At 42.9% G+C, this 24373-nt stretch overlaps 1 protein-coding gene across 5 annotated transcripts in view; it reads left to right on the plus strand.

Annotated features, from left to right (window-relative positions):
- LOC114600939 (enoyl-CoA delta isomerase 2) overlaps positions 1–24373 on the plus strand; it is a 36007-nt gene that overhangs the window by 9876 nt on the left and 1758 nt on the right. For 2 of the 5 annotated variants that reach the window (XM_028737823.2, XM_028737821.2), the window contains exons 2-9: positions 10158–10323; positions 12563–12661; positions 13984–14166; positions 15735–15804; positions 17464–17566; positions 19092–19212; positions 21197–21286; positions 22390–22533. In XM_028737823.2, coding sequence (XP_028593656.2) covers positions 10216–10323; positions 12563–12661; positions 13984–14166; positions 15735–15804; positions 17464–17566; positions 19092–19212; positions 21197–21286; positions 22390–22533 — 918 coding nt within the window. In that variant the 5' untranslated portion in view covers positions 10158–10215. Of the gene's footprint in view, positions 1–9971; positions 10063–10157; positions 10324–12562; positions 12662–13983; positions 14167–15734; positions 15805–17463; positions 17567–19091; positions 19213–21196; positions 21287–22389; positions 22534–24373 lie in introns of those variants that run through there. The other 3 variants (XM_028737824.2, XM_028737822.2, XM_028737825.2) reach the window with 2 other exon arrangements.

The raw sequence follows: 24373 nt of genomic DNA on the forward strand, positions 1-24373 counted from the left end.
GCCTTTGACTGAAAAGGCCACTTTCAGAGAATGCTTTGCCTGTTACTTCTCTGGTTCAAATCACCTCCTTCTAAGGCAGCTTCTCCTGTTAATGAAGAGCCATCAGGCTACCATTGCATATAACAGATAGTTTGGCCTTAAGCCATTCCAAATTTAAATGGGAGCTAAAATTAACTAGTATGTGGTGTTCCCGCATACTTTCCTGTTCCCGGTAACTATCCCCTCCTGCCTACCTTCCTAACTGTAGAGAATCGCGAAAGCTGTTTTCTAGCCTTCTAAAATAGCAATGAGAGACACAAACCCATTGATCTAATCATGAATATCTGCCCTCCCTGACTGAGCTAATTGGAAGGTTCTGCTGTAGGGACCGTAGTAGCCGTGTTGCACTGAACTGCTTGAAGGTTGAACTAATGAGTTTAGTGCTCATTTAGAATGTGGCACATGCAATCCATCTAGGAGGAACAACGTTTCCAGTGCTAAATGTAGCACTAAGAGCTCAGTGTGAATACAGATAAAGTGGCGTGCAACATCTTTTGCAAAGTGAAGGAATGCTTTAAGAACAATTTTTTGCAAAGAAGATGTACTGCATGATTCATGAGCTCTCTAATGCTGGGTTTTGGGTGGTCATTTGTTCCATGGGAGAATATTCAGGACTGTAGACTACTACCCAGATCCTAAATGTTTGTAGTAGCCACATCTCCTTAGAATTCCACTGTAGGGTAATTTCATAGTTACTTCATACTTTTGTGCAACAATTAAAAAGTTCTGTCTTTTGAACATCATTGGTGATGCTGCAAGGATTAGGATCTGCCCATAAGACCGCATACAGGTTCATAGTGGAATTTTGAGGTGCTCGTGCGACAGAGAATTATTGATCTCAAATGTATCAGAAAAGCATTGTCCTTTCAGTACTGCACACAGCTGGAGATACAGTGGTACCTCAGGTTACATACGCTTCAGGTTACATACGCTTCAGGTTACAGACTCTGCTAACCCAGAAATAGTACCTCGGGCTAAGAACTTTGCTTCAGGATGAGAACAGAAATCGTGCTCCGGCGGCCCGGCGGCAGCAGGAGGCTCCATTAGCTAAAGTGGTGCTTCAGGTTAAGAACAGTTTCAGGTTAAAAACAGACCTCCAGAATGAATTAAGTACTTAACCCGAGGAACCACTGTACTGCTTACAAGTGTTGGGCTTCAACTGGTGGATAGTGATCCATGGGTGAATTGCACCATAGAATGGCCGCCATTTATTGTCTATGTTGGCATGTGCTCTGTGTGATTGAGGCAGCCTCGGCTGCATGACGACAACATGCCCTGCATGCATCCCCTGTGGCATGCACACATGATGTTAGCACGCCCCGCACCGTGTGCGCATGCCGCAGGGCATGCTGATGTGCCGTTCGGATGCCCCCCCCCCCCATTCAGCACCCCTGTTTGTTGGCTTGGTCTCTTTAAAACAAAAAACAGAAGGCGAGAAGGATCAGGTGCAAAGGATGCCATTCGAGCTATTGGTATGTGACAGTGATAAAAAGGTGCACTCAATGCAACCCCCATGCAGCTGTTAAGGGGAACAGCTTGCGGTTCTAATACTTGTACAGTAGAGATTGCATCAGGTACAGATTTCATTAGCCTTGCATGGCAAGGTGAAGGAGCTCTGCAGAAGATTGACATACACTTGTAAGTAAGCTAAATTCAGTCCCCAGTGCCCAAACTGCAATCAGGGTTGAAGATCAATGATTTAAAAGGCAGTAGGTCCAATTGAGTTCAGTGCAGGTGTGTAGGTCTCTGCTTGCTTGTTTTCCCCCTGCCCCTTTCTAGGGTCTGAGGGACAGCTGTGCTGCTTCTGTTTTGCCTCTTCCTCTCTCTGTTGGTTGGTGTGTGCGTGTCTCAGAGTCTGTCTTTTTGGGTCCTCTTCCCTTTTTATCTCCTGGAGCCACTGTCAACAATTTGTGACTATGTACGCAGAGAAATCTGCATTAAATGCTGACAATTTTTCATGAAAATTGTTATTTAATTGTAAATTGTTGTTGTTTAGTCGTGTCCGACTCTTCGTGACCCCATGGACCAGAGCATGCCAGGCACTTCTGTCTTCCACTGCCTCCCACAGTTTGGTCAAACTCATGCTGGTAGCTTCGAGAACACTATCCAACCATCTCGTCCTCTGTCGTCCCCTTCTCCTTGTGCCCGCCATCTTTCCCAACATCAGGGTCTTTTCCAGGGAGTCTTCTCTTCTCATGAGGTGGCCAAAGTATTGGAGCCTCAGCTTCAGGATCTGTCCTTCCAGTGAGCACTCAGGGCTGATTTCCTTAAGAATGGATATGTTTGATCTTCTTGCAGTCCATGGGACTCTCAAGAGACTCCTCCAGCACCATAATTCAAAAGCATCAATTCTTCGGCGATCAGCCTTCTTTATGGTCCAGCTCTCACTTCCATACATCACTACTGGGAAAACCATAGCTTTAACTATACGGAGCTTTGTTGGCAAGGTGATGTCTCTGCTTTTTAAGATGCTGTCTAGGTTTGTCATTGCTTTCCTTCAAGAAGCAGGTGTCTTTTCATTAGTGGACATAATTTATGACTGGAAAAACGAGAATGAGAGACTTAATTGGCAGATACCTCCATCCTTTCACTGAGGTAGCTGAATAGCAGGGATGGGCCTTCCAAATGTTGTTGGACTACAGCATCCATCATGGTGTGTTTTTTTTTAAGTGGCATATAATAGTTACAAAATAAAATAAAGAACCATTGGCAACGCTGCCTGGGGCTGATGGGTTTTAAAGTCCGACAACATCTGGAGGGTCCCAGGTTTCCCCTCCCTGGTGAGTAGAATTGCAGTCTTAGTAAGATCTAACAACTTAAGTGGGCATTTAGATGTATTTGAGAAACAAGGTAAAGGATGTTACCATTTTCTGCCATGACCCTGAAATGACAATTTTAAGTTTCTAGCTGTATGGAAGTTACAAACTTAAGGATGTGAAGGAAAATGTAGAATATGTAATCGGCATATGTTGTGATGATTTTTAGATGTGAAAATGTACAAGAATGCCTTCTGAGCTGCTGTGTGGACATCCTGTTCCTTTGGTTCTACAATGTTTTTTTTAAAAAATTGCCTTATCTGTAAGAATGGGGAACTCAAAGCACCTTGCAATTTGAAAATCCTGCCCATGCTTATGGAATGGGACAGAAGAAAGTACGTGTAAATCTTTTACCCACACCCATCTTGGGTTAATGGAGAGTGCAGAAGAAACCTGCTTTTAGAATGGATTTGAGAACGATCATTCTCTTGATTGTAAAAAAAAACCTTTTATTAAAAAACAAACCCCTACTGTGAATCAATGGTTTTGAGTGCCTTTCAGGGACTTTGGATCTATTCTATAAACAGGGAGCTGTATAGTCTTCAAGTAAATAACTCACAAATGGTTCTATTGAACTGAGTTAGCCTGCTTCGGGTCTTGTGACTCGAAGACTGGAGTTTTACGAGAGCTCATCTTGAAGACGGTAGCAGTGGGTGATCCGAGAATACAATTGCTAGGGGGGGAACTAATGGACCATGTAGTGTTATACTAGAACTAGCAGGTAAATGGGGTCTTTACTGCTTCATTTGTTAGAGCTGAAGGAGTTTCTTAAGGATTAGATTTGTTGGGGGAATTGAGCCGTTTGTTTTCAATGGGAATCCAAAATTGCTCTTTCAAGAGCACTAAGCATCTGTTTTGTCAATATTTGGGGCCGTAAGAGTGAAACTTATGTACCTCACTTGAAAATGCAGGGTTCACAACCACCATTTACTCTTACGCCGTGTAGTTTCTATGCTAATGATTTTCAAACTTGCTGTCCTCAGGGAGCCCTTTGCACGAGAACATTTTTGCCTCAGAACTTTTTGTCTCTGTAGGTGATTCTGGGGAATGTCGCAGAATGCACACAAAGGCTACATTCAAGAGCTATTTAACTCCATTTTCGTTAACGGTGTCTGTGGCAGGAGGGTTATTTGTCCAGTTCCTAGCACACTTCGCAGTGAGGGTTGTCATTCAGCCGCTATCTTACTAAGTCAGAACAATAAAAACACGTCTTGTCAGGTAACCAATACAGTGGTACCTCGGGTTACATGCGCTTCAGGTTACATACGCTTCAGGTTACAGACTCCGCTAACCCAGGAATAGTTCTTCAGGTTAAGAACTTTGCTTCAGGATGAGAACAGAAATCGTGCTCCGGTGGCAGCGGGAGGCCCCATTAGCTAAAGTGGTGCTTCAGGTTAAGAACAGTTTCAGGTTAAGAACGTACCTCCAGAACGAATTAAGTACTTAACCTGAGGTACCACTGTACTTGGGATCTGAAAAACCAGGAAACTTCCAAGTTCTGTCCTGGCTCCACTCCCAGATTGCCAATTTCTTTACAAACCCTTCCTGTCCTGGTGGTGGCTCCTGTACCCTGCAAAGAGACCGTATTTTTAAAAAAATAAGAAGTTGGCAAATTAATTTGTAATTTTCAAGCCTGTGTGGTGAAGTGCCTAGAATGCCAGGCATCAGAGACCTCAGTTCAAATGCCCAATGGACTTGAAACTCACTGACCTTGGGCCAGTCATCAACAGTCAACCTGATCCTAGAATTGTAGAGTTGGAAGGGACCTGAGGGTCATCTAGTCCAACCCCCTGCAATGCAGGAATCTTGGCTAAAGCATCCATGACAGATGGCCACCTGCTGCTTAAAACCCTCTGGAGAGGCCACCACCTCTTGAGACTGTTGAACAGTTCTTACTGTCTACCTCACAAGGTTGTTGCTAAGATAGTACTGAGAGTGGGAGAACCGTATATGCTGCCTTGAGCTCCTTAGGAGGAAAGTTGGGATGTTGTTGTTGTTGTTTAGTCGTTTAGTCGTGTCCGACTCTTCGTGACCCCATGGACCAGAGCACGCCAGGCACTCCTGTCTTCCACTGCCTCCCGCAGTTTGGTCAAACTCATGCTGGTAGCTTCGAGAACACTATCCAGCCATCTCATCCTCTGTCATCCCCTTCTCCTTGTGCCCTCCATCTTTCCCAACATCAGGGTCTTTTCCAGGGAGTCTTCTCTTCTCATGAGGTGGCCAAAGTATTGGAGCCTCAGCTTCAGGATCTGTCCTTCCAGTGAGCACTCAGGGCTGATCTCCTTAAGAATGGATAGATTTGATCTTCTTGCAGTCCATGGGACTCTCAAGAGTCTCCTCCAGCACCATAATTCAAAAGCATCAATTCTTTGGCGATCAGCCTTCTCACAAAGTTGGGATACAAATGTAATAAATAAGTAACTTCAACGATTTCGGAAGTTAAAAAAAGAACCTGAATCTGAAATGCCTTTCCTTGTTTTAATTTACCAGTTGGCTTCAGCTAGGGGTGATTAAAGGTTTATGCTTTCTCATTCTTACTCTCACTAAATACTAATTATTCCTTAGACTCTTTGTAGTCATTGCATCCTCTTAAATTAAAATAGTTTAGACAGATGTAGTGGACGAGAAAGGTAATTAGAAGAGGATGCGGGGAGAGGGGAGATGACGTCCAAGGTTCTGGAAGCAAATATAAGAAATCTTGTACTTTGCCTTTTTTCCTCTCCAAGGGCAGGACTGCTGCTGAAGAGAAGGTGTGTGCCAGAACTCGTTATTTCTATGCTTCCTAATTGCAGAGAGAGAAATAGCCAAAACAAGATGACAGTATACCAACTAATTGATTATTAAAGTATTATCTTTTTAATATAAAAGCCTTCCCTAACAAAAGCTTGACACTGTGGTACTCAGGCCTGAGGAAAGATCATTAAAAGGATAAAAGAGAATCTGCTTTTCTGCTTCAGAATATATTGACAAGATTGTCTAGCGGGCATGCTATTCATTTGATAGGATTATCCGTAATAGGATTAGGAACCATGAGATCTAGCTGTGAATTTATCCTGGAAAAAGAAGAACAAGAAGTGTTTCCCTTCCTGAAAAAGATGATCTGCTGAAATTATGCTTTGCAGCCAAATACGCCAAGGGAATGGTCACACAAACCTTTCATTTGTTTATTTTTCGTTCACACTCCCACATAGGTTTGCATTCATGAACACCAGCTTCAAAAGAAGTGGGAAACTCTAACTGTTGCTTGAAATATTGATCATGCACAATGAAATTAGGTGCAGAGATGGGTATTTCCTGTCTTTGTAAGGCACCAAGTCCATTGCAATGCAACGCCCACTTTTGTCTCGTAAGGATTTCCTGCAAGATGAAGAAGGGTTGTTGGCTGGCATCCGTCTGCCTCGGGAGACAATGGAAGAATGCACTTTTTGGGAAGAAATATATGTACCATATTTTTCACTCCATAAGACGCACCTGACCATAAGACGCACCTAGTTTTTAGAGGAGGAAAACAAGAAAAAAAAATGTTCTGAACGAAACAGTGGATGTATGATTTTTGTGGTTCATGCTATGGCCACAGACATGTGATTTGATGGTGAGTTTGGGGCAGCCCAATGCAAAAATCCTGAGAATCCATGTGGATCTGTGCTTTGTAACCACGTTTTTGCACTATTGCAGCCCCACAAAACAGTGGATGTGTGATTTTTTTGGTGCAGGCTGTAGCCATGGACATGCTATGTGATCTGATGGTGAATTTGGGGTGACCCAATGTAAAAATCCTAAGGATCCATGGGTTTTTACCTCCTCCTCCCAGGCAGCCTCCTTTATCGCTAGCCTCCCTTATCTCCCTCCTGATCCCTTACCGACCAGCTGTTTCCTTTCAACACCCCCTTCCCTCTTGTTTGCCTTAGTGTCTTTTCCTTAGGTGGAACAGTTTTTTGCTCCTCCTTTTCTTCTAATTTCTCTCCTCATTGCTTTAGTTTTCCTGTCTCCTCTCCTTGCAAGTTTGCTGTTTTTACCTCCCCACTCCCAGGCAGCCTCCTTTATTGCTAGCGTCCTTTATCTCGTTCCCGAAAGGCAAACGATCAGCGCCTTTGTTTCAACACCCACTTCCCTCTTTAAAAAAAGAAGAAAAGAAAAAAAGCATGATCTGCTTTTTCCCCTGGGCAATTCAGCTCCAGGGACCACGCATTTGCTCCATAAGATGCACAGACATTTCCCCTTACTTTTTAGGAAGAAAAAAGTGCGTCTTGTGGAGCGAAAAATACGGTACATGCCTTGTATCTTCCTCACTTGGACCAGCTGCCTAGCTGATACTTTGGGGTGGCGCACAGGAAGTTGTAACCTGAACTCACTATCCCCGTTGGAACAGCTTTGAGAAGGTTCTGTGAAGGTTCCTATGGACCTTTTTGCTCTCCTTGCATGAACTTAGATCATCTCCTTCCAGGAGCAGAGGACATCTCTTCACACTGCTCCACTGGACCAAGTTCCAGCCACCTGCTGGAGAGAGATTGTGGGTAAAGGGAGCATAGCCGTCTGCATCCTGTTTTGTTCATTGCACATACCATCATACCACGATAGTCCTCTATATTTTGTAGCATTGCTTTCCTGATTGGATCACTTCCAGCTAGCATTACCCAATAATTTTTCCGCTGTAAGCTCTGTGCAGAATTGTGATTGATTTTTCCACACTTCATGGGCAGCGGGTAATAGTGATTTGTTTACGTTTACATCCCGTGATGTTCTGTCTACATTGGTGGGCATATCATAGCTGTGTAGGTGGGAAAGGGATACCATTTTAAAATAAGTCTGCTGCAACTGGATTTCTTATGGACAGTTCCAATCCTGAATGTGTTGGATTTGTGACCATTATGCTCATTTGCCTTCAGTAAAGCTCTGCTGGATGAAATATTAATTGCCTCTGGTCTATTTTGGGGGAATCCTGCAGCGTGTTTTAAGCTTTTACTCTGCTAACTATACACTGGTTCAATATTGAGTAGACTTCCATGAGATGTCCCGCCATACACCCCATTCAAGCCACCTCTCGCAAAAACTGTTGTATGATTCAGTGTGGGAAGATTGGAAAGTTTGTTACTCGCTAGACCAGTGGTGTCGAAACTTTTTTCTAAGAGGGCCAGATTTGATGAAGTCAGGGGCCATGAGGGCCGAACCAAAGTTGATGACCTTTTTTTAGGATTGAAGTTTTTGACATTTTTTATGATTTTACCCCAAAGTTATTTTAGGTGGTTGAGCTTTTTTAGGATTGAAGTTCTTGAAGTTTTTTTAAGGATTTTACCCCAGGAAATAAACTGCCACAGGGGCCGGATTAGGCCCCCGAAACAGACTTTGGACATTCCTGCGCTAGACCATGCTTGACTATCACGTGCAAAGCTTTTGGAAAGTCGCCTTTAACCTGCTCAACATTGCCCTGTGTGATTTGGCACAGTTGCTTAAGAGAACAGCCAGCTTTGCTGCAGAGCATAGGCTGCAATCTTAAAACACATTTACCAGGGAGTAAGCCTCTTTGAAAATTGAGTGAACATGCATAGGTTTGCCTTTGTAGTGCTTTTTTCTTTTTAATGACACCCTAGCTGTATAGGATCTTAGGCTATGTCGATGATAAATTCTGTAAGCAGGGACTCACTATCATGCACATAATTACACTCTCTTGCATTGCACTCTCTTGCAATTTCCCAGCAGTTTCCCCAGCTAAGCAATCACTCCTGCTGTGCAGTTTTTTTTTGAAAACTCTTTGTATTGGATTAAGGCCTTTAGTAGCCTTTTAGAAAATTGCTTTGATTCTGCCTGGCATGGTGGAAGGTCAATAGTCTCTTGATAAGACTATATCCCCCTTGGGGAATGGGGATAGCGGGTTTTTTGTGTTAAATGTTCTCTTCAGGGAGAGGTCATCATCCAGCTGTTAGGCCCCTGGTAGAAGTGCCTTCTAAAAACCAAGGATGTCTTTATTTATTAATTAGGGATTAACTGCCAAATAGAAGCTTGTTGTGTTATATGGAGATAAACCGAATTATTTTAAAGCCATTACTAGAGTGCCTAATGAGGTAAATAAGGCTAACTGCCCAGAATTATAATGAAGTGGCCTGAGAGCCAGGATAATAAATAACACGTGTCTGTGATATAGTTGAAAAGTGGAATGCTTTTAATCTTGCCAAGAATACAATTTTTAGAACGTGGGGTTGTTTTTTTAAGGTTTCACTTGCTACTAATCAACGCATCTCTATAGTTCTGACATTCTCTATGCATTCATTTTGGGAAAATTTTGATGGGATAGAGATTCTTGGCGTTCTTGCTATAGTATTTAGAAGGCCAAATGTTGAACGGAAATACTTAAAGCAATGGTGTCTCCCCTGCTTTCCTCACCCGATTCAGTCAGTGTATTAATCCAAATTACGAGCAAATACACCATTGGAATTTGGTGACGAGACAGGGCTCAGCGCAGAAGCAACCTAGACACAGGAGTCAAGGATTGGGAACCCCTAGAGCTCTAGATGATCTCAGATTCCAACTCCCATCAACCCCAACCAGCGTGGAGCAGTGGTCATGGATAGTGGGAATTCTTGGAGGCCACAGATTCCTCGTGTGTGAAACGTGAGTGGGGCAGTGTAGGAGGAAGAAGAACCCTTGTCTTCTCTCTCGTTTTCATTCACTGGCCTGAAGCAAAACAGAAACTCCAGCTAGACTGCTTATTTTTTGGAGGGGTCTGTATGGAATTCCTACTTGAACGACATCCCTTTCATATACCGTATTTTTTGCTCTATAAGACTCACTTTTCCCCTCCTAAAAAGTAAGGGGAAATGTGTGGGCGTCTTATGGAGCGAATGCAGGCTGCGCAGCTATCCCAGAAGCCAGAACAGCAAGAGGGATTTCTGCTTTCACTTCGCAGCGATCCCTCTTGCTGTTCTGGCTTCTGAGATTCAGAAATTTTTTTTTCTTGTTTTCCTCCTCCAAAAACTAGGTGTGTCTTGTGGTCTGGTGCGTCTTATAGAGCGAAAAATACAGTACGTTTTGCTCCTTTTTGCTAGCGTCCCAACAAAACCCACGAGTTAATGTTTACACAGAAGATTGGCTTACATATCGGTAATCTTGTCCAAAGGTTAATCGGACCGCAGGTTTTGCCATGATTTTCCACGCAGCTTTTTTTGTACTTATTAACTGGTCTTGTATTTGAAGGCTTTTGAACACTTGACGAGTAAGTAACTTAAGTGTTGATTTTACGATCCACTGAAGATTTGAATGCAAGAACTGAATTGATTTTATTTCCTTTCTCTCTCCCTCCACCCCCAGCAGTCCAGTGTATGGCCTTCATTTCCCTGCACTACAATTACACACTACTAAATCTACCATGAAGTTCAGCCAGGAAGACTTTGAAAAGGCCAGAGAGCAGCTGAAGCTTTTGAAGACGGATCCTGGCAACCAAGTCAAACTGAATATTTATGCATTGTTTAAACAGGTAGCTCTGTCCATTTTCAGTCTGTAAAATGAAAATAGCTGCACTGGAGAAATGATTGTTGGAACAGTTTGGCTAAGCCAGTCTGCAGTTTCAGCCGAAGGGTTGCTTAAAAATGCACAGTCCATTGCACAAAGTGTGCTTTTCTTTTGAAAACTGCTAGTTTATCAAGCTGAAGCAAGCTTTTCCTAGTTGCTCTCTTGAGTTTTTCTTAAACCCCGTTTGCACCTCTGGACTCTACAAGCATATGTAACAAGAGAACTCATTCATTTGGTGCTGCTTCCTCGCACAGGAAAAGTCCCACAGATGTTGGAAATGATAGTATATTAATGTGTTAGTTGTATATATTTAGTTATGGGGGAGGAGTCTCTGGAATTCTTATTATGAACGCCTGTTGACATCTTTGGATCTGGTCCTTCTCTGCTTACCTCATGTTATGAGGCAGAGTAATTCAACAGCCAGGGAGAGAGGCCTTTTCTTGCACTATCCCTATGAACTCCCTGTGGAAGTCACAACTATCTCCATTTTGGCGTTTCAAAGGACTGTGAGACCTGCATATATTTCAGGTGACTTTTAAGAGGCTTTGATGAGGCTGTGCTCCGAACTGTATGAAAGAGCAGAGAAATCTTATTGCAGTAGTGGGTGTATCAAGTGGAATTAAGACTCCAGAAATTTGTTGCGTGCCTTTTGTTGATTTCATCAGAATGTTTAGTATAGGGTGTATTTGATTTAAATCAAATTGATTTAAATCACCAGTCAGTAAGACTTGATTTAAATCTTTCTTTCTTTTTACAGAAAGACTCACTCATTCTTGCTGGTGTAATCTTAATATTTAAAACTGAAGGTTTCATTTTTGGAATATTATTTTGGAATAATAAATTTTCAGAGTAGTTTTTGCAGTTATATCAATAATTACTGATTTGGTTATACTATTAGAAACACATTGACAGATAATTATGAAATTATTGTGAAGTTTAATCAGTTAACTGTTTATATTTGGACAGCTTTACTGCTATACGTTATTGGAAGGAAAAAATAATCATTAGTAACAATTTAAACAATTTGTTTAACTAAAACAATAACATTATAGCACATGTATCCATGTTTGTTACCTAATGTGGTTAAACAATTTTTTTTAAAAAAGCTTAGACTGAGTTTTAGCACACATGGAAAACTTAAAACAAATCCTTATTTCCTGATGAATAGCCTTTGTACTATAATGTAACTTGAATAGAAAACTACCTTTAGAAACATTTTTCCTCCGAAAGCATTTTATTTTAAAAATCCAATGTAAGTAAAAAAAAAAAAATGTTTAAATAAAAAATCTGATTTTTAAAACAAAAATAATAATTGATTTTTATCCACCCTGGAAGTCTTAAAATGCAGACTGCTTTTCCTAATAATTTTGAAGCATACTTGCTATTCAAGTATTGATTAGCAGAGTGTATAACGACCACCTTTGCGTGTAGCACTAAACTATGGTGTGGTACTGTGGGGGCCTGTCCAAGCCCAAATGAAGCATCGAGTTCACATGCTCCCTCTCCCTTCTCCTTCTCCTGCGTGACCAAGAGAAGGACATCAGGAGAGCTCAGTTTCACTTAAAAATAATCCCTTGCTTAACATTAGATTCAAACCAGGGAGCAACAAACTCTGGTAAGTTTCATAACAAGCCAGCTTCAAAGCATGGGTTTTGAAGCTGGCCTGTGAAACATATCAAAAATTGTTTTGAACCAGGATTGGTTGGTATGCAACAGTAAGATGAGATTTATTAAAAATACAATCATACCTCGGGTTGAAGTTGCTTCAGGTTGAGTGCTTTCGGGTTGCGCTCCGCGGTGACACGGAAGTAACGGAATGCGTAACTTCCGGGTTTTGCCGCTCGCGCATGCGCAGATGGTCAAAATGATGTCACACGGAAGCAGCGAATTGCAATCCGCAGATGCACAGTCGCAGGTTGCGTTCGCTTCAGGATGCGAACGGGGCTCCGGAATGGATCCCGTTCGCATCCCGAAGTACCACTGTAAAATGAAACTGCTGGAATCATTGGCCTGGCTGCATGGGAGTAAGGGAGCACATCAGTCCAACATTTTGCTTGGGCTCAGTCAGGCTAGTCTGCTATGATTTAGCATTGTGTGTGAGTCAACCCATTGAATCCATGTGGGTGATTCTATTCTTTTTCATTGGCTAATCAGTGTAAACTTACTCGAATGGTTAGATTTTTCTTTCTTTCTTCTTTACATAGGCTACTGAGGGCCCCTGCAAAGCTCCCAAACCAGGAATGCTAGACTTTGTCAAAAAGGCCAAATGGGATGCGTGGCAATCACTTGGCAATTTGCCACAGGTGAGTAATATGCTACGAAGGGCAAATTCGGCCTTTGTTTTATTTGTAAACCATCTTTCAAAATTAAAAGTTCTTCCCAGGGCAGTTCACATAATATATATCAAATAGGGCTGTGCACTGTCCACCCACCTCCCCCACTCCAGGGAACATTCTGGGCAGAATCAGTTTTGGGTGGGGCTAATGTTTCATTAGGGATTTTCATGGGAGAAGAATGAGATTCTGTGTCTCCTTCCTACCTCCCTCTCATCTGAAAGCAGGAGGGTTCAATCCTGTGGGGTGCTGCTTCTTGCCTGCACCTTCCCTGTGGAGAGCATGCTGGTGAAGCCTCTCCAGGCTTCCAAGGTAGCTGCCTAAAGGCGACTGAGCGCACCTTGAATGGCACCTTGTTTTAGAAGGGGAGAACAAGAAAAAAAATTCTCCCCCTCTCTGCGCAGTGCCTCCTGCCGCTTCGCTGAAGGGGCGCTGGGCAGAGAGGGGGAGATTTTTCTTCTTCTTGTTCTCCCCCTCTAAAACAAGGTGCGTTCTATGGTCGGGTGCGTCCTATAGAGCGAAAAATACGGTAATTGTTATTTGCTGATGTTTTGAGAGTTGATTTTATTGTGTGCTATTATGTTCTAATAGATTTTTGAATGTTTAACTTGATATAAGTCGTTATATTTTAAAGTGATGTTTTATTATGACTTTCTGTATGGATCAGGTTATTATAAGGTGCGTGTTCCTCATTGTATATTTTGTTGCTTGTAGACGGCCTTGTGTTTAGCAATAAAGAAAGGCGGTACAAAAATTAAAAGTGAAATGAAACTAAGTATCTTATTAAAAAATACTTTGAAGCTAGAATCCTTTAAAGTAAAGGTAAAGGTACCCCTGCCCGTACGGGCCAGTCTTGACAGACTCTAGGGTTGTGCACTCATCTCACTCTAGAGGCCGGGAGGCAGTGCCGTCCGAAGACACTTCCGGGTCACGTGGCCAGTGTGACGAAGCTGCTCTGGTGAGCCAGAGCAACACACGGAAACGCCGTTTACCTTCCCGCTAGTAAGCGGTCCCTATTTATCTACTTGCACCCGGGGGTGCTTTCAAACTGCTAGGTTGGCAGGCGCTGGGACCGAGCAGTGGGAGCGCACCCCGCCACGGGGATTTGAACCGCCGACCATGCGATCAGCAAGTCCTAGGCGCTGAGGTTTTACCCACAGCGCCACCCGCGTCCCGCTAGAATCCTTTACCTTGGTGCTATTTGCACTGTATTCACCATTTCGTATCTGGACCCTAGCTATATGTAATCCATCACCTGTTTTATTATATTTGGAGTGGGCTTCTCGTTCCAGGACAGCGCAAGACAGAAATACATTGAACTTGTATCCAGTTTGGTGGCTGCAGAATCTTCTCAGGTTGAAGCGACTCCTCCTGGCAGCAAGGCTGCCTATGAAACACTAGAGGTTTCTACTAAAGACAACATCACAAAGATTGTGTTAAACCGCCCCAAGGTGAAAAATGCTATCAGTAAAAAGGTAAGCTGGTTCATCGTGCAGGTCACAAATCATTGGCTAACAAAGAAAGTGAGATGGAAATTTAAAAAAAGAGAAAGATCCAGCAGAACTTTTAAGAACTGAAAAGTAGAGGACAAATTACCTTCCCTTGTACTACCTGCTGCACTATCAATTTCATGTTTTCTTCCCTCCACGTTTTGCTCTCACTTTTTTCTTTCTGGGTGCTCTTTGTAATCTTTCTCATATATATATATATATATATATATATATATATATATATATAACAAAATAATACATACTCTATATGAAAAAATAATAATTACTTTATACTTAGAACATGTTAAAGCAGTAGATAAGAATTTAAAACCTCAGAATACAATGAAACAATGTACAAATTGACTTTTGCAGTTTGTATACGTTAATAATATGCACGACTGGGACCCATCCTCTTGAGAAGGCTTCTCTAAAATAAAGTAAGCCTCAAAATTAATGTCCATGGGAAGGACAGTAGCTGGAATATGGGAGGTAGGGATGGGGGAGAAATTCATTTTTAGCACATTAAAGGCAAACCTCCCTAATTTCTAAAATGATACAAGAACGGAAACACAGCCATCCTCTGAATTTTGCAATGTAGTTCGCCCACCAAGTAATGTGTACAAAAATTAGGGTATACTAGGGTAAAATAAATGGAACGCGGGTGGTGCTGTGGGTTAAACCACAGAGCCTAGGACTTGCTGATCAGAAGGTTGGCGGTTCTAATCCCCGTGACGGGGTGAGCTCCCGTTGATCGGTCCCTGCTCCTGCCAACCTAACAGTTCGAAAGCACGTCAAAGTGCAAGTAGATAAATAGGTACCGCTCTGGTGGGAAGGTAAACGGCGTTTCCGTGTGCTGCTCTGGTTTGCCAGAAGCGGCTTAGTCATGCTGGCCACATGACCTGGAAGCTGTACGCTGGTTCTCCCAGCCAGTAAAGCGAGATGAGGGCCGCAACCTCAGAGTCGGCCACGACTGGACCTAATGGTCAGGGGTCCCTTTACCTTTAGGGTAAAATAAACTGTGTTTGCTCACCTCTATGCAAATCACTGGCTGATGGTTTTAGGGAAATGCATTTAAAACATTTGGATGGCTTCTCTGCTCATCCACAAGCTTACCTCTCTTAGTCCTTTCTTTCATATAAGCAAAATGTTAAGCAAGTATATATTTGCAGGATTAAAGCAACGAAGAGCACAATCCAGTGGGCTGCCTGTTTAGGAGCTTCCCATTCTTATTAGTTATAAACACACTGCATGCCCAGGGCAATTTTCTTTTTGCAAGATGAGAGTAAAAAAGGAGCTCCTGTATTGTCCAGGCTCTGGATTAAGCCAAGACTATGCTGATGTAGTAGAATCTTAGGCAGCCTTCCCAAACCTGGTGCTCCACCCAAATGTTTTTAACTGCAATTTCCATCCCTGACCATTGGGCATGCTTGCTGGAGCTGGAGCCTAAATCATCTTGAGAAAGGCTGGTCTTAGATCCATCTAGCTACCCCCAAATTTCTCAAACTTCCCGTAACATCAAATGGTACTTGTTCTTCCTTTCTCATTCTGTGCAGATGTACGATGAAATAGTTGAAGCACTTGAGGAAGCAGCAAAGGATGACTCTGTAATTACGGTTTTCACAGGTACTACCCTTCGCTGTATTCTCTATCAAGTTTGCTTTTCTTTCAAAATCCCAGTATGCAAATAATAATAATAATAAACAATTTATTTATACCCCGCCCATCTGACTGGGTTTCCCCAGCCACTCTAGGCAGCTCCCAACAGAATATTAAAAACACGATAAAACATCAAACATAAAAAAACTTCCCTAAACAGGGCTGCCTTCAGATTTCTTCTAAAAGTCAGATAGCTGTTTATTTCCTTGACATCTGATGGGAGGGCATTCCACAGAGCAGGTGCCACTACCGAGAAGGCCCTCTGCCTGGTCCTTTTCCTTGTGCGCTGTGCCTACAGAGAACACCATGGAACTGGTGCAAATCTGAAGGTGACAAAGTGTCCCAGAAGGAGTGGAAAGAAGCAGTGAATCCCCAGTAGCAGGAAGGACAAGCAAGTGGTGCAGGTCCCCTTGCCCAAGTCATCCAAATGTATATGGCAACACACACACACACACACACACACACACACACACACACACCAGTTTCTATCCTCCCAAATCATGTCTTCTCATGACCTTTTCAATGTATTAATGTATGAGATGGGAGATATGGTTTTCATATGGCTTAATTGAAGTGTGTGTGCTCCCAGAGAGGAAATCCTGGTGAATTTTCTTCTCCTTGATGGCTCTTGAGCTGAGTTGTGTTGAGCTAAGCCGTGGTTTCGCTTCATGTGTCCTCTGAACCCAGGCTCAAGATTAGCTCCTCCAGACAAACCCTGAGCTGCAGCCTGGATAGCTCAGTTGGTTAGAGCGTGGCACTGATAACAGCAAGATTGCAGGTTCAATCCCCGTTTGGGACAGCTGCATAGCCCTGTATTGCAGGGGTTTGGACTAGATGATCCTCAGGGTCCCTTCCAACTCTTTGAGTCTATGATTCTTTGAAACGATAGGGCTAAACTTGGTTGCAGATTATGGTTAGTCTGGAGAGAGTTTGGGACTCAGCGAGACTCTGCAGCAAAACCGCCAAGGGGAAGCAAAACAGTCGGGTTCTCCTCTCTAGTAGCCCACACATTTGATTTTTCTTTCTTCTGTACCTGTATAAACCGTATTTGCTCTACAGATGATAGTGTTGTCAAGGAGGGAGGGAATCCTAAAAACACCCAGCTCCGATCCAGCAGAAGGGGAATGAGGTGATTACCACCAATTTCCCCTTCCCCTTACAGGTCCCAGTATCCCCTCCCCAGCTCCCCAGAGCAGTTTTTCTGAAGGCAGTGGGAGGGGAATTGGCGAAAATGTGCTCTGCTCCAGTTTACCAGCAGAAGCCTCCAATAGATGGGAGCCCCATTATTTTCAGAGACCCTATAATCAAGTAGAAACACTGCAACTGGAAGGTTCTTAATTGGTTAAATACTTGTTAAGCTTTTGAGCCACTTTGAAATAACTGAGAGCTCAATTCAGCCAAAGATGGAATTTTAATGTTCTATTGACTTTCCTGGAGTAGTTAAACATGCGTTCACCATCTTCCATTTGAAATCAGAGAGGCATAAAAAAATCCTAAATGTTTATTGTGCCCATAACAAGCTAAATACTTAAATTGAGAATGTCCATTCGTAAACATTGTCTGGCTATTTTCCATTTGTGTTTATTTCACCAGCTCAGAAGTCCTGATGTGTGTGCTTGTTTACAGGTAGTGGAGATTACTACTGTAGTGGAAATGACCTGAACAACTTTACTAACCTCCCAGCAAATGGATTAGAGGAGATGGCAAAGAATTCTGCAGAAATGCTCAAGTACGACTTGTTTTGCATTGTGTTGAAATGCATACCAGACATGCAGAACGTGTGGTGGGAGAGGGACACCGCATTTTAAGACATTTTGAAAAAAGAGAAAACTGAAATGTGTAGCCTGATCTTGTTTACTTAGAAGCAAATCCCTCTTGAGTTCAGTGGGGTTGCCCCTAAGTAAGCGTGCAAAGGATTGCACCTTTTGATAAATTCTCGGCATTAGAGGCAGTGGCTTTTTTCACAGGAGCTCAACTGATGTGTGTATTTTGTGTGGAATAGAAATTGTGCAGCCCAAGGAAACACAAGTTATGGGAGATTTTGTATCTATTCCCTTTGTAAGTTAACTAGTGGAAGGTTTTTGTCTTACACATTATGAATAACAGTGCAGTTGAGAAGGACCTGATACATCTGTGTAAAAACATTTATAAACATACTGACTCTGTATTACTTACCTATGATTATTTCCACATCCAATTTGAAAATTAATGCATGTATAATATATAAATTTAATAAAATACATAAATTTTAAGACTAGTTAGCAATTTCAAGTGGAACAACTACAAAGGATCCTATAGAATTCAGCTAATATCATGGATGGTGTTCTTGAATTTTGTTTCTATAGAGCCTCCCAAATCTTGCATTTTGGGGGAAGCTGGTCACAGAGATTAGCACCATCACAGGTGACAGGGTATAGTGCTGGATCCTAAATTATGCCTTCTTTCTGTATTTGTAGGGGAGACTGAGCAAATTGTGTTGAAGGCTTTTGTTATAACTAGTTGATGAGGGCCCATTCGTTGCTGTGAATGGATGGAAGGATGCTTCCTCAATTAGTTTGCAGGGCTAGTATATGAAAGCTCTGTTTGCTGTCACTTGAGAGAAACACACCCATCCTGTACCCATCCTTTAAAAGATCAGCCTGACTCTGGAAGGTTTTGACTTGGACTGCCAGCTAAAACCAAGCAGAACCCCCTACATCAAGAAGTATCTCTTATATGAAGTACTTCCTGTTTGCCCTGTTATCAGGGATTGACCAAAATAAAAGACAGCGCAGGTGGTGCTGTGGGTTAAACCACAGAGCCTAGGACTCGCCGATCAGAAGGTCGGTGGTTCGAATCCCTGCGACGGGGTGAGCTCCCGTTGCTCGGTCCCTGCTCCTGCCAACCTAGCAGTTCGAAAGCACGTCAGAGTGCAAGTAGATGAATAGGTACCGCTCCAGTAGGAAGGTAAACGGCATTTCCGTGCGCTGCTCTGTTTTGCCAGAAGCGGCTTAGTCATGCTGGCCACATGACCGGAAGCTGTACGCCGGCTCCCTCGGCCAATAAAGCAAGATGAGCGCCGCAACCCCAGAGTCAGTCACGACTGGACCTAATGGTCAGGGGTCGCTTTACCTTTACCTAAAACACAAAATGGCTGAGATGTATTGTTGGGCAATAGCTGGCATGTGTGATGTGATGTGGGGAAATTGCTGACACTGTGTGGAAGACTGTTCCACTATATACAGTCATTCTATTCTGTTCCTTTCTCTTTCCAGAGACTTTGTCGACCATTTCATTGATTTTCCTAAGCCATTAATCGCTGTGGTGAATGGGCCAGCTGTGGGTATTGCCGTAACTCTCCTTGGGCTGTTTGACGTGGTGTATGCTACTGACAGGGTAAGTTTTCTGCATGAATGTCTGACACCCCCCCCCCACTCCCAGTCCAGTATTGGGCTCTCATAGAAATTGAAGTTATTTAGAGTGAAAAATTATTTATTCAGTTTGTGCACTGAGTTTCCTTCCAAATGGAGACTTGAGACAGCTGACAACATCATAAAATGTATGACTCAGTATAAAAAAGGGAAATACAAAGATTCTTTCCCCTTTACATCAGTAAAAAAATGTGTTGGCTCAACTTTCCTGCCTGTTGGTATGAGCTGTGACCATTTAGAAATACTGCCTGAAAGAGGCTTCCAGAACTTGCTGCCCTCCGTGAGTTCATCTGAACGTCAGTAGCTAAGCTGGAATTTGGCAGAGAGAGCAAAGCTTCCCTGGTTCTCTTTGCCCTTATTTTCTCCTGGCATCTCAGTTTCAGATGGGACATGAGCTGCGGGTAGAAAATGTGTGCCTTGTTTTCCTACATTGGTCCAATTAGAAATGCAGAATTATAGTGCTTCTGCACTGATATACTCTCTGTCTAGTTATCTCCCGCTTGGACTACTGCAACACGATCTACATGGGGCTACCTTTGAAGGTGACCTGGAAACTACGACTAATCCAGAATGCGGCAGCTAGACTGGTGACTGGGAGCGGCCGCTGAGACCATATAACACCGGTCCTGAAAGACCTACATTGGCTTCCAGTACGTTTCCGAGCATAATTCAAAGTGTTGGTGCTGACCTTGAAAGCCCTAAACGGACTCAGCCCAAGTATACCTGAAGGAGCGTCTCCATCCCCATCACTCTGCCCAGACACTGAGGTCCAGCGCTGAGGGCCTTCTGGCGGTTCCCTCACTGCAAGAAGTGAGGTTACAGGGAACCAGGCAGAGGGCCTTCTCGGTAGTGGCGCCCGCCTTGTGGAAGGCCTCCCATCAGATGTCAAGGAAATAACTATCTGACTTTTGGAAGACATATAATGGCAGCCCTGTTTAGGGACGTTCTTAATGTCTGATGTTTTATCGTGTTTTTAATATTCTGCTGGGAGCCGTCCAGAGTGGCTTGGGGTGTGTGTATTATTATTATTATTATTATTATTATTATTATTATTATTATTATCATCATCTCCCTCTCTCATTCTTTTCTCTGTTCCGTTATGTTTGAGAGCATACGATGCTTTCTGTACAAGTAAGGATTTATAAACATCATTACTGTGGATGATTCAGGTCCAAAACATGTATTGTCACTGACTGTGTCTGTCCCCTGTCATTTATACAAAGAACTGTGAACTTCAGTGTGTCAAGCACATGTCCAAAGCCACTTGTGGTCTCATTCTGGATGACAGCTGTAATTGGGTCGCCGATCTTGTGTCTCAGAAGTCAAAGGCAGGCTCCATTGTTCCTTCTGCATAGCACGCAAACCATGGAAAGGTTGACTTTTGTAGCTAGGGCTGCACATATTATTATCTAACAGCATATAGAAACCCTCATGCAATTTAAAATGGATATTGACAAACTGGAATGTGTGCAGAGGAGGGCAACCAAGATGTCCAAGGGTCTGGAAGCCAAAGCTTTATGAGGGAGTTGAGTATGTTTAGCCTGGGAAATAGGAGGCTGAGAGGAGATATGATAGCCATCATCAGATATCTCAAGGGCTGTCACATGGAAGAGGGAGCAAGCTTGCTTTCTTCTGCTCTGGAGGCTTCAAGTTACAAGAAAGCAGATTCCAATTAAACATCAACAAGAACTTTCTACAGTAAGAACTGTTTGACAGCGGAATGGACTCCCATAGGAAGTTGTGGACTCTCCTTCCTTGGAGATGTTTAAGCAGAGGACGCATGGCCATCTGTCATGGATGCTTTAGCTGAGATTCCTGCATTGCTGGGGGTTGGACCCTTCCAACTCTGCAATTCTATTATTTTAATTCAGGATATAAAAGGACAGCTAGATATTGTATGCTATTTGAAAGTGACAGCATTCTAAAGCAAGAGTCTTTTTCCTTCACAGGCGACATTTCACACCCCCTTTAGCAAGCTGGGCCAGAGTCCGGAAGGATGTTCCTCATACACGTTTCCAAAAATTATGGGCGTATCCAAGGTAAGAGAGATACATTTTTGTCTTTTTGAGGGTTGTTTTGAGAGAAGTGCCTTCTGCGCTTCGCTCAGGTAGCCACTGAGCCCTATTCAAGGAGTTAAACAACTTGCGCGGGGGCTGAAAAGCCACACACGCTGTCGCCACCAGCCTCATCTCTGGGGCTGAGCACACTTGCGAGCCTCCTGCACCCCTACCCACTGATCACACGAAGGTTAGGAATAGTGCCAGACCATTGAACATGCTAGCCAAGAATTGACTGGCAGTAGCTGACTGGAGAGTCTCAGGTGAGCTCTTTCCCTTTCAGGATGAGTTATTCCCATCACCCGAACGCCTCCGTTTAGGAACGTTTCGGCTCCTGAATGCCAAAAACCTGGAAGTAAATGCTCCGGTTTTTGGATGTTTTTTGGAAGCTGAACATCCGACACAGCTTCTGCTTGAGTGCAGGAAGCTCTCGCAACGAATCGGAAGCCACACCTCAGTTTTGGAAGCCGAACGGGCTTCAGAAGTGGTTTACGTTCGACAATCGAGGTTTGACTGTATTACTGGAGGTGGCAGGGACTGAGCTTGGGATCCAATGCATGTACTCTAAAGGTAAAGGTAAAGGGACCCCTGACCATTAGGTCCAGTCGTGGCTGACTCTGGGGTTGCGGCGCTCTTCTCGCTTTATTGGCCGAGGGAGCTGGTGTACAGCTTCTGGGTCATGAGGCCAGCATGACAAAGCTGCTTCTGGTGAACCAGAGCAGCGCACGGAAACACTGTTTACCTTCCCGCTGGAGCGGTACCTATTTATCTACTTGCACTTTGATGTGCTTTTGAACTGCTAGGTTGGCAGGAGCAGGGGCCGAGCAACGGGAGCTCACCCCGTCGCGGGGATTCAAACTGCTGACCTTCTGATCGGCAAGTCCTAGGCTCTGTGGTTTAACCCACAGCGCCACCCGCATCCCACTGCATGTACTCTACCAGTGCGCTATTGTGTGTTTAACAAAGCACAAAGGTTAGCAGACGGCAGCGAAAGAACAAGCTGGGACTGACAGTTTTATTTATTGCTTCTGTTTGCCACTAGCATTTTGCCCAAGTAATCGTTTTCTTGTTTTCCTTTCTTTCAGGCCACTGAGATGCTGCTTTTCAACAAGAAGCTGACCGCAGCGGAAGCCTGTTCGCAAGGGCTTGTGACAGAGGTTTTCCCTGACCAGGTTTTCCAGAAGGAAGTGTGGGCACGGCTGAAAGCTTACGCAAGCCTTCCCAAAAATGTTAGTTTTTTTAAAAAAATTAAAACACTTATTTTCCAGGCTGTAAACATACGGGTTTGCTAATCTTTCTTCTAACACATTCCACAACCACAGGAGAGCTACCGTTCCCAGAACCTTTAGCTCCAAAGTAGTTCCATTGTGCATTTCTTAGGTTTTGGCTGCATGGATGCCAACATAGCTTGCTTCTGGCGCCTGGCCGTATTGCATACATAACTCCACTAGTGATTTCTGTTCTCCAGGTGCCAGTTCTTGTGTAGCTAACATGGTGCTATCTGCGCCCAAGAGGATGGTATTAGGGTGTGTGCTTGAGTGAACCCCAACTTTTGCAGGACTTAGAAACAAAAGCTTTAGGGAAAAGCCCTAAGGGAGGAACCTCAAAACTTCAACGGTTTCAGAATGCTGAGTGTCTATTGGTGGCAAGGATGGGCATCAAGGAAGGAGGAATTTGAATGGAATATCCTGAAATAAGCATGGCTGGTTGGAGGACTGAACAGGAAATCGCTCCACACTGTAACATTTTGTTGCAGGTCCTGCTTGTAGATAAACTATTCTTAAGCTCATGGTAGTGAGCAAATCATGCTTGGAGGTTAGTATTGTTTCTGTTTTAAATAGGGAAATTGAGACTGAGCAAATAATGGCTTTTCTGCTGTTGTCTCTGCTCTGCCTTTTTATTTATCTGCAAAACAGCTGTTGGAAATGCACAAAAGAGGGGGGGGGGGTTTTGAGACCAGCCGATGTACAGCTTTGATATTTAATTCAGATAGTTTAATTCAGATATTTAATTCAGATAGTTTTCCAACCTACCACATAGGACTTTCATAGATCCAACATTACTCTGTCCAGAAATGTGGGAAATAATAATGAAAGGCGGGCTATAAATCTTTTAATAAATAAGTTATAAATAACTTGCAATGTAATTTGACCTTGACCTCCTCAAGGCTATGCGTGTGGCAAAAGATTTATGTTGCTCCAAAGAAACATTTATTCAGCAAAACAACAACATAAATCTACTCATATTAAGGGAGTAAGAAGGAAAAAAGGATTTCAGCTAACACTTGGACTTTGACCTAAATATTAAAATATAATAATTAATAAGCATATTTAAAATTTGACCAAAAAAACTATATTCTGAGAAAACTTGCCCATAAAATCCTGAAACATCTCTAAAGGCCTGTTAATGTTTTACAGTGATGTAAAAAAATAATATTCACATGGCTGTTTTGACTGTTTGGCTTTGTGTTTGTTGTTTTCTTTCTCTTTTGGCCTTTTATTGATAATTTTTTGGGGGTGGATGGGGGCTGTTCTTTCAGACACATGTCTATCTTTGACCTTTTCAAATCCTTTGTGAGGTTTTTTTGTGGGCCTTCTGTCAGGCAGTGGAGATACAACAGTAATTATTAAACTCTGGCTTTCATCTGTCAGTTTCACCTGCTTTTCTATGATCTATTGATTGGCTACATCACTTAAAAAAACTTTAGTGGTCATTAACATCTTTCTCTTGTCACAGAGGGCAATTTTTATAGCCTTATTGATTTAGTTTTCTAATTCATATGGTTAAAATCCTCTAAAAATGTGAAAGTACGAATTACACAATATTGCACTTCAGTGTGAAATGCATGTGCTTAGTTCATCTGGGGATTATGTGCTCAGAATAAAAGAATCGGATCAGGAAAAAATAGCCTGAACGTGTTTTATTTCCCACTTTTCTTTTTTTTAAAAAAAATCCCTTAAGCCATATTATTTTCTCTCTGCTTTGGGAGTTCTAGAAGAAAAATGTATACAGTAACAGCAACTTCAAAATGGCCCACTTATAGCAGAGTCAGTTTTAACAAGTATTGAT

The sequence above is a fragment of the Podarcis muralis genome, chromosome 8 (assembly GCF_964188315.1).
Source record: "Podarcis muralis chromosome 8, rPodMur119.hap1.1, whole genome shotgun sequence".
In the NCBI taxonomy this organism is placed as follows: domain Eukaryota; kingdom Metazoa; phylum Chordata; class Lepidosauria; order Squamata; family Lacertidae; genus Podarcis; species Podarcis muralis.